Source organism: Silene latifolia, chromosome 6, assembly GCF_048544455.1.
Source record: "Silene latifolia isolate original U9 population chromosome 6, ASM4854445v1, whole genome shotgun sequence".
NCBI classification, from domain to species: Eukaryota; Viridiplantae; Streptophyta; class Magnoliopsida; order Caryophyllales; family Caryophyllaceae; genus Silene; species Silene latifolia.
The window spans coordinates 52,795,517-52,806,699 of NC_133531.1; the positions used below are offsets into that span (position 1 = coordinate 52,795,517).

Here is an 11,183-nt window from a genome sequence, read left to right on the forward strand (position 1 = left end):
GTATCGAATCCATCACTGTCGAGCCGCTTATGTCCATCAAATTGGATGAAGAAGAAACGCACAGAACCGTTCCAAGCAATCCCGAACTTCAAGCTTAATGGTACCTATCCACCGTATATGGACAAGAGGGGACAACGAGCCATACCCTATTTTCCTTCACATACATCCTAACGCATGAAAGAATTATACAAAGAACACCTCTCGGGGCGAGTCCCACGCTGCCTTGATCATTCACAAGCACCGGTAAAGGTGATGGAAGAAGTCCACGGACGGAGAATGCGGTCCTCACATGAGTGGACCTATGATGCCAAAGAAAATCACACGCTTGGGGATATTATCGACCACAATGGAATCTGATCGCATCAAATACGCAGACATTGCCACAATTGCCAAATTTTCTAGGAATGTACAAACATGTCCCTCCTTCGCGTTTCACACGCATGACATCTCCTCGCCATTCTCCGCACGTGGGAATCATATAACGGAAAATAATCTTCGGCCTCAACAGGGAGGTCATCAAGCCATCCTAGTGAAGCATTGGACTATTTCACCAAAAACGGGTAGAAGCCTCCTGTTAATCGGGTCTCACTTGGCTAAAAATGCGGGTAAAATCTTATACAAAACAACATCATCCTTCGATACTACTGGGCCTACATGAGATTGCCAGTGATAATGGGTCCCACTACCAAGTTAAACCGAACAATTTAGAAGTACAAGATCAAATATAATGCAGATCTATCGACGCTGACGTACTAACGGGCGCTAAGAGGCGAAGAACAAGAACGCTGTCACAATCCTCAAGAAAATGACTGACAATTATGTAGATCGGGGCAAGCAAAATACCCTTTCACAGTATCGAACATCCGTCAGGATTTAACGGGCTACCTTCTATTCGACCACGCGACGAAGCCGATAACCGGGGCCGAGCTAGAAATACCATCCCCGTGATTCGCTAGAAGTCAAATCTCGGCCGAACGAGTGCGGATAGATATTTAAGAACTCATCCTCCTGGATGAACGTAGCTTCTGCGGCTTGCATAATGTCCAACATACTGCCAATGTATCAAACGAGCTTTCAACAACAAAGGGTTAGGCCAAGAAACATCAAAGAAGGAGATTTAGTTCTCAACGGTCGAGTCTTTACCCGTTCGATTCCAAGGGGAAAATTCAAACCTAATCCGTCCCACATATCTAGTCAAATCCATACTCCCAGGGGGTGCGGTTAGAATCATGCACCCAGATGGGAATGAGTTCTCAAACCCCACAAATCTCGACCAATCGAAACGATAATATGCCTAGAATAGGAACAAACGCTACTCACAGAAACCCGCGTGGTCGCTTCCTGCGGAGAATTAAATAAACTACCGCCCATTTGAATGTCACTATGCTCGGTGATCTCGCAAACTTGTCATTCCCATATCATCAAACAAACTAAACTGCAGACCTCCGAGTAAGTTAAAGCTCACGTTTTTATTTTCTATGTCTATTATAAGCTCGTTTCAACAATTATTCTTTTACATTTACCTCTAACCACGCCAAGTAAGGGTTTGATTTCGCTTTCTTTTTTAAGTGAATACGTAGGCAATCCTTCACGGGATTCAACCCACCATATATTTAAAATGTAAATAAGGACATTTGCATCGTGATTTGAAATTCGGACAAGAGTAATAAAAGAAAATCACGCGTTTCTAACCATTTAACTCTTTTATTTGGTCTGTTTTCTAATAATAGTAATGATACATAATAAAAATAGAATAAAGGATTCTAAAAATCTCTTCCTTTATTATTACAACAATAATAATAACTAAATAATAAAAGTGACCCGGCTATTTCATCTTCCTCGCCTCTGTCATTTCGTTATTATATTTCTTGTCACGAATTTCGAGTCGCTTGCACCACTTCAGACCAATCACCAACGGCTCCTTTCTTTAGGCTCCGATCTTCCATTCTAAGCAACCACCACATCTCTGCGACAGTGAGTAGTCTTCTCATTTCCTTTCAAGGGATGAATGACTTGGAACCCGGCTTCTTCTTCTCCTTCACCGACGCTTTCTCCTTTCTCTTCTCCTCGCACCTTTGTAGTCAACTGGCTCGCCGCTTCCTCGCTTTGCGCTTCTTCCAGGTTGCAGCCTTTCTCCACCTCTGTGATAAGAGTCCGACACCCACAAGGCATCGAGGAGAAGTTCAAGAACCACATGTTTCTTCGGGGCCCACTTCATAGCCCTACTTTCTTCTACCGTAGTAAGCGCCATAGCAGTCACTGAACCGTGTCAAGCCTAGGGATCATCTCGCTTCAACCCGACTTGCTCTCATCAATCTTCTCAGAAAGATGCATACCATAAACTCCAATCCAGAATGCGACCTGACCTAGTAGGATCCAAAGAAGACACTCCAAGAATGCACTTGAGGTGCCACCACCAGCATGACCCACCTCGATCACCGGCCATCATCATTCTTCACTTGTTCTTCCAATAGTCGCAGACTGCGTGAAGTCCACCATGTGCATACCGTGTTCTCATCGAATCATACGGCATGATAGGAAAGTGCGTATGAACCGGGGCTCGAGCACCGGAGCTGCTCCATAAGCCAAACTTACCAAAAAAAAAGGTATTAGACACCGCAAACGAAAAAAAAAAAAAACAAAAAAAAAAAAAAACAAAAAAAAAAAAAAAAGAAGAAAGAAAGAAGGGTGTCTTTTACTCCGTAGGATAACCGGACTTCTGAAAATGGAAGATCGCTGTCGATTTCATTGTCTCAAGCCCAAGATAATTCTCCTAAGCATAGACAAGCCGGCTCTGCGCACCTCCATTTGCTCAATAAGACCCAATAAACGGGATCACTCGCAGCTTCTTCATCAATATGTCCCCAAAGATATACATACATGAAGCAAACAGAAGCCAAACGCTTCTCCTTCTGTAACATAAGAGATGGTAGGGTCGCCCCGTTGATGAATCCCGACGATAAAATCGGCTGATCCAGACGTTTTGAGTACTCCAGACGATTCCACGGTTCAGTAAGTCCAAGCAAATCCCAAAACGCATTTATACTTTGAGCAAGAGAAGCGATGCAGGTAAATGTTCGGTCCCACCCGCTTAATAGGAAGAATTTCTCCTAAAAGGACAAATATCACCTCCGGGAACAAAACATGATAGTTCGGATCCCAATAATCAAGGCAAGCATCCAAGAACGGTTTTACAACTTTAATGAGTTTCAAACTCAACAAAGACCCAAGGTTATAAGCACTCATGTGAGGTTTTCAATGTTCAAAAATTCCATTAGTCCATTCCTTCAAGCGAATCTCCAAAGTATTCATGATGATAATTTTCTCTTGAAAATTTATTGGGAGTTTTTATGTGTGAATCGACGAAGAAGAGACGGAAGAATTATATGATTTAAAGCTTCATCGACGCTTCTATTTATACTAATTGCTCGCTTTCCAAAATCCGCTAGGAACCGACTGCTTGGGAACAAGCGCATGCACTGCCGCGCTTCTTCAAAGGGACGCAACTCATGTCGCGCTTCTTCCCCATCCTCACTTCTGTGATTTCGCGCTTCGATCTTTCCTAATCCTATAAACGAATAATTTCCTATTCCTACTGGATTTTATTTTGGTAAATCCGAGAAATTTACCATGCTTCGTGTTTCTTAACTCCGCTGACGCCAGCATTTCGAGGCGTACATCGACATTTTCCGCCATTTTTCTCACACTTTTATATTTAGTTTTCATTTTAATTCCTTTTTATTTCAACATTTACTTAGTCATTTCATTTTCTTAATTTTTCTAACTTATAGATTTCTCTTTTCTTTTTTTCTGGGTAACTCTCCCTACCGTCCCAGTCATTTCCGACAAAATTTTTGCATTTTCACGCCCTTTCGAGTCTCATTTTGCACTAATTAAAGGCTCTCATGTATATAAAAATGTATGTAGTTACGTGATTTTCTATGTAAATTCCTATAGAGATGACTCGCAGATAGACCGTTGTTTACCAAACCTGCTTCAAAAGCTAACTCACAGTGACAAACGACACAACCTAAGAAAGAAAAGGCACTCAGCCGTCGATATACAACAAAAAAGCAAATGTACAAGAACTGGGGCTTCACCAAACAAATCCAAATCCAGTAAATGGGCTTGCATTCCAAAACAAGTCCAAAATGTTTCAAAACAGTATGTCCAAATGTACACAAAAGCTATCACTGGCACTTCTCCAGCTCTGCAACCTCGCCATAAGAGCGGCAATCTCGGCGTCCCAAACCGAGCTCCTCGACAAACAGCCGCCTCTCCTTGATCGGCCACCCTCGCTTCCAGCCACGATCGCCTGTGACGGCAAGAAATCGCTCATGCCACCAATTCAAACAAAATTGAAAACTAAAGATCAAGGAAAAACAAATGAGGTTCATACTGACGACTGACCGCATTTGAGTGCCTCAATAAACAGAGCTCGTAGCCGTTGGCCACCTTCCATAGTGCCACAACCGAGATGACACTCGCGATTTCAAAAGAATTTTTCAAGAAATCGAATAAGTTCAATCAAATGTGTTCTACACGTAAAATCGCGCAGTCAGAACTCACTTCCAATCGGGACAGCCGCCAAACATCATAGGCCAAGATCCGCCACAAATGACGCCAAGTCACGCAGCTCTGAGATCGCTGCCTTCCCGCAGCGCTGCATTTTGTGGCCCTGTGGTACTCCGGGGCTCGGCGCCCGCCGCCAACCTCCTACGGCTATTAAAATGGTTTTCGTTAATCGAAGGATTCTGCCGCACTCGAAAATCAAGATCCAACAAGAAACAAAAGATACTACCACTACCGCCAATACGCCAACTCCTCCGAAAGGAACGCCGAGTAATCCCTCGCTGTGAGAAGAAGGTCGCCGCCACTAGCACCGCCCCAAGTCCGCTCCCTCTCATTTCCTCTTGAGGCTCCTAAACATCGCCCCAGAGGATCGACGGGAACCGCTAACGCGCCCGAAAAACACCGGGACGAAGCCAACGCCGCCCATACCACGCAGACCCATCGACCCCACAACAATACCGACTCGACCTAGGTATCGACGAAGGGAGGCGCTTCCAACAGACACGCCCCAAGGTCCGCACCCACCGCGACAATATAAAGGCAAAGGCCTATGATCAATTAAAAACAAAGTATGAAGAGCAAATGGGATTTACATCAAGCCATCAAGAGCTCTCCATCCCGTAGACGCGGGAGAAGAACGCTGCTTCTTCGCCCGCATTAGACATGACCCAACCTCACCATGGGTAGGTTCTTCCAACGTTGCTCCTTGTCTTCAAAGCAGTGGAAGTAAGAGTACACCACGCCGCAAATGTAATAGTCAATGACGATTTTTTTTGATAAAAGAAAGGAATTTACTTTTGGCTCAAAGGAAGGTTCATACCTCCAATCAAGTAGCCTCCAGTCCGATTGGCACCAGAGAAGTCCCTTCCATCAACTCCGGACGAATCCATGGCCCTCAAAGCGGATGAGGACCGCAAACCAGCAAGGACTCCAATCCCAACCCCCCTAGGGAACTCAAGTCAAAGAAAGGGAAGAAGTCACGACAGCTTTCTTCACCCTGTCTCCGAGGTAAATCAAGACAAGAACCACCAAAGCTACAAACGAGCCCTCTGCTCAGCTGTACAAGGAGGAGGAGCGCTTTCCTCCTATCGATTACTACCGGCGCGGTCTTCAGTAGACCTCAACGTAGTATCGGGTACCAAACCCAAGACGCGAACGCCTTCACAGCCGGAGTCGCCCCGATCACCCCGCTGGCCGACCCGCCTCATGCCGTCTCCTGCCACACCATCTCTCGGGCCCCACACGGGGCATTAAATCATGCCGTAGTCTCTCAAGCGTGACTCACCTCACCAAAAGGCAGGTGAAATGAAGTCGATCCAAAATCGACCAAGAAAGCGCGACTGTGCTTGTGCATGGCTCCGCAAATTTCTCTGGCCATATCCTCTGCACTGTAATCAGCAGGACTCAACGCCCACGCCCACGCGGCTTTCTTCCGCGAGGGGCCATTGTAGTGTTTGGCGCTGTCGGTGGTACCTGAGAACGCACTTGATGTTCCTCACTCTCCTATTATGATTCGAAATAAAGCTATCTTTAGTTTTGAATGAGTTTAAAAGAAATTTGAACAAAGATAGAAAAGGGTAGGTAATGAGTTAGGGAATTCCTATTTACCAAGCTCTTCACCGTCCCGTAGGACAAGTGACCCTCTGCAGCCCACACAAGGTGCCTACTCTCCTGTGTCTCACCACGCGTGAGTCTCCTCTCCACCGACGCACCTCGTCCGAGGTGGGCCCGCCTCGAATCTCCTCTCATCGGGCCTGCCTCCTCCTCGGAACTCGCCAGGTTTGCACTTCTTTCCTACCAAGGGATCAAAACCTAAAAGAATATGCAAAACAAAGGACTAAAGACAATAAATGACCCAAATATGCACTAAAAAGCATGGGAACAAGGCTAATTCGGGGACTAAATATGCTCAAATTATGGTCACATCAAATAGATCACTAAAATGACATATTATGAGATAATTTATTTTTAATTAGAGAGTCTAATTATGATCTATGATCCTTTCACACAATGCTCTCCCATTTAAGCTAATTGACTTTCAAAATAAGTAAAACGTAAATATTCATAATGAAAAAAATGACATTGATGTCGTGACGATATTATAAACTGATAAGTGGGTCATTTAATTTACGGTTGGGTTATTCGAATCTCCGAAATATTGTCTATAAGATCTCTATCTCGAACTCTCAATCACTAGCTATATAGTAAGAATTCATCGGTTCGAGACAACAAACTATTATTGGCAAAGCAGTTATGGTGTCAAATTGTAAGTAATGGAATCCTAGCATCTTACGCAACTCCATTAAATTAGGAAGTCCAAAATACATAAAAAAAAGGAGTAAAACGCATCACAAAATTCTGAAATATTTTGTCACCACCACTACCATAACATATGTATGAATCCGGAACACAGATATGTTGTTTCTAGATGACGCAACAAAAAAAATCAGCTAATGACCTATATGACACAAAAAGTCATCAGAACTAAGCAGAAGTTTGTTGCGCTGGGCTGAGGCTCCCTGACAATTTAAGTAACACATTTGATATATCTAGTGTTTAATAAAAGATTATCGGAAGGATGACTAACTACTTGTTATTAACATGTTGAGCATAGGAATCCAAGCCATGCTCATTCTGCACGATCATGGTTCTAAGAGACGGGCAGATGATATTTCTAAGAGAGGGGGAATTGCCTTCATTCTACAACATTTGGTTAGAAAGCGAAACTTACCCAGATAAAACAAGTTTACGACACTCTGTAAATCCCCTTGGCCCCCAACTTATTACTTTAAACTAAATGTATCGTCCTTCTTTGATCTTTCCACAAAAACATCTATTTTTCACCTGTCTTGAGCATTCTCCCATCTTTGAACTATCTTATCCACCCTCCCTTCTTCAATTCAATCCCACTCTATGAGATGATGAACGCATAACATACCATGCCATAACAGTTAAAATGCTGGCTTAGCCCTCGGTATATTCTAACTCCCTTCACCACCTTTCAGTTATCCCAAAAATATGGACTTAAGCAACAATAACAGAAGGGCATTGTCCATGGAAATGGAGTTGATTTTCTATTGTGTTAGGCTTATATGATCTCCGAATCAGGAATTTGGAAAGGAGTTTTTCATGGCAACAATCACAGAAAAAGGGTTTCTAAAGGCAGAAACTTTTTAACAATACGATAAAGCAAAGACACATCTATAACTTGTACATCATTGCATTCAAACGTTAAATTGATACCAGAATTATACAAATTACTCCATAGAATTACAGCCGAATACAGGCAGATAACTTAACAACCAAACAACAATGAAGAATGACAGGAAGCTGCGAAACGTGAAACAAAAAACTCTCATTGTTCCAATGGCAAATAATTTTTTTTGTGGTGTAATGTGAGTATATTATATATATCATATCAAAAAAATAATTACATGAGGTTCAAGGATCAAATCCTACTAGAAGCATATCAAACCAACATCATATTTTGCAGCCAAAGTAGCTCAGATTGATCTACTAAAGCCTTACATTTCATTTTAATCCTTCTCTTAATGTCATCCTCTATTCGAGCAGCAGTAACTTCAGGTCTCACTAACCAGGCATTGATCCTGGCATTGTTTCTTTGGAACCAAATAGCATAGCAGTAAGCATTGAACAGGGCCACCTTAAATTTCCATTGCATAGTATTCTGCTAGCAAAGACTCGTCTGTCTATTGTTGGGAAAGCGCCTCCAAACCAATGCAACAAACAAGTCTGAACTTTGACAACATACACACAGTCCGTAAACAGATGCTCCACTGTTTCTGGTTGTCTGTGGCACAGTATACACCAGTCATCTGTGCAACAGCCAAACCTAAATAATTTACTCTTCACATTCATGCCTTCATTCATTCTCAACCAGGTAGGCAAAGAGTGTTTAGGGATATTCCAACTATTCCACACTATATTAGTCCAGTTCAGAGTGGGATGAGTAGGAGTAAGCCAAGCATACCCCTCTTTAATAGAGTAACCTTTAGAGCTCATTATCCATTTGTTGTCATGAAATCTATCCTTCAGCTTCTCTTTTACTTTACACACATTTTTCCAAACCCAGGTTGCATCAGCAGGGGGAGAGTAGTTATGCCAGTCTTGATCTTTAATATACACATCACTGATCCATTTAATCCATAGCCTGTCAGCTTTGCAATAGATCCAATTAACCAGTTTTCCCACATTGGCAATATTCCAGACATCAGCTTTCTTTATCCCTAAACCTCCCTCCTTTTTAGGCAAGGTAACTTTGTACCAAGCTACAAGGGGGACTCTGTGGTAGTCAGAGGAGCCATCCCACAGGAAGTTCCTGCAAATGGCCATAATATGATTAATGATGCATTTAGGGATAATGAACATTTGAGCCCAATAGTTTTGAAGAGTATTGAGAACAGCATTGATGAGAGTCACCCTGCCAGCATAGGAAAGTTTTTTAGCTCCAAGGCCTCTGATCCGTGCCACCATCTTTTCATTTAAGGTAGAGCATTCCTTCTTGGTGAGCCTACCTGCTTTAATAGGCACTCCCAGATACCTGAAAGGCATGGTGCCCTCCCTGAAACCTGTCACCTGTTTAATACCCTCTCTAATGTCCTCAGAAACTCCATTAAAGAAAATTTCAGACTTGGAGTTATTCATGGCCAATCCAGATGCCTTAGAAAAGGAAGAGAAGGCTCTCATGAAAAGCCAAATGGACTGTGGTTTACCCTTGCAGAAGAGAAGTAAGTCATCAGCAAACATGAGGTGTGTGAGCTTCAAGTTCTTGCATAGGGGATGATATTGGAATGGCCATCTTTCAGTTGCAAATTTAATCAATCTTGTTAAGTACTCCATGCATATGGTAAATAGAAGAGGAGAAATTGGGTCTCCCTCCCTCAGACCCCTTTGTCCTTGAAAATAGCCAAAATTATTCCCATTCAAAGACAGAGTAAAAGATGTAGACCTCACACATTGCATAACCAGCTGTATGAAGTGAGAAGGAAACTTGAGTCCATGTAGCATCTGCTCAACAAAATCCCACTCAACAGTATCATAAGCTTTTTGCAAATCAATTTTGAATAGACATCTTGGAGTGACAGCTTTTCTGGAATACATATGAATGATGTCCTGACATATGAGAACATTTTCAATGATGGACCTACCTTTAATAAAGGCACCTTGGTTCTCATGAATGATGTCAGGCAAAACTGTAGCCAACCTGTTACAGAGCAGCTTAGATATCACCTTGTAAATCATGTTACAACAGGCTATAGGTCTGAAATGGCTAACAGCAGTTGGTCTGTCAAACTTAGAGATTAGGGTGATATTAGTTGCATTTATCTGGGTGAGCAGACAACCAGTAGTAAAGAAATCCATTATAGCACTGCAAACCTCATCCCCAACAATGTCCCATGAATCCTTGAAGAATCCACTGGTATATCCATCAGGCCCAGGAGCCTTATCCTTAGGAATAGAGAATACTGCACTCTTAATTTCTTCTTTAGTGACTGGAGATAATAAGTAAATACAATGTTGATCACTGCAAAAGGAGCCAGTCTGCAGAACCTCCATTCTCACATGTTCAGTCTCCTTCTTACTGCCTAGCAGACCCTGATAAAACTTCAGGAAAGCATTCTAAATGTTGATAGTATCAGTCCACAGTGTACCATACTGATCTTCAATCTGCACAATCTTGTTTCTCAGGCATCTTTTCTTAATAACATTGTGAAAATAAGCAGTATTGCTATCCCCTTCATCTATCCATTGAGTCTTAGCTTTCTGTTGCAAAAAACTATCCCTAGCTTTAGTCCAGAATCTCACTTTATCAAGAGCCTGCAATTCAAGAGTAATAAGATCAGGGTTATCATAATTATCCTGAAGTTGCAGTTGAATTTCCTCAAGTGTGTGACTGGCTTTGCTTGCATTGAGTTCTACATCTGAAAAACACTCCTTGTTAAGATTCTTAAGACCTCCTTTTAGAGCCTTCAATTTCTTAACCACCCTAAACATCTTAGTACCATCAATCTGCTGACTCCAATAGCTCTTTACTGTGTCAAGAAAATTTGGAGCATCACTCCACATATTAAAGTACTTAAAGCTATTGGCTCTCCTGCCATCCAATTTCACATTTCTAACAATGCAAGGAGTATGGTCCATGAGCCCTTCCGGATGAAAATGTGCATGCATATCAGGGAACACATCTACCCACTCTTGATTGACTAGAAATCTATCCAATCTACTGTACTTCCTATGACCAGTATCTTGCTTATTTGTCCAAGTGAAGAAAGCACCAGTTGCTGCAATATCCATCATACCACAGGCAGACAAGCAATCATTAAAAGTATCCATATCTTCCGCTTTGAATCGCCCCAAGTCTCTCCTCTCCGGAGAAAGGACAGTGTTGAAATCCCCTGCTAAAGCCCAAGGTATATCACATTGACTGCAATCGACTTCAAATTATCCCATAAATCCAATCTCTGTGAGCCCTCATTGAAAGCATATACAATAGTGAGAAGGAAAACTTGCTGAGTGGCCTTAATTAAGATCCTAGAATGGATGAATTGAGGATCATATTGAATAATGTTGACATCAAACACAGTAGGCCT

General features: G+C 42.4%; 1 protein-coding gene across 1 annotated transcript; it reads right to left on the minus strand.

The window, feature by feature from the left end:
- Positions 1-10,212: 10,212 nt before the first annotated feature.
- On the minus strand, positions 10,213-10,926 carry LOC141588081 (uncharacterized). Its single transcript, XM_074409536.1, has one exon. It carries the CDS (start codon positions 10,924-10,926, stop codon positions 10,213-10,215), a length of 714 nt encoding a protein of 237 aa, XP_074265637.1.
- Positions 10,927-11,183: the final 257 nt, after the last annotated feature.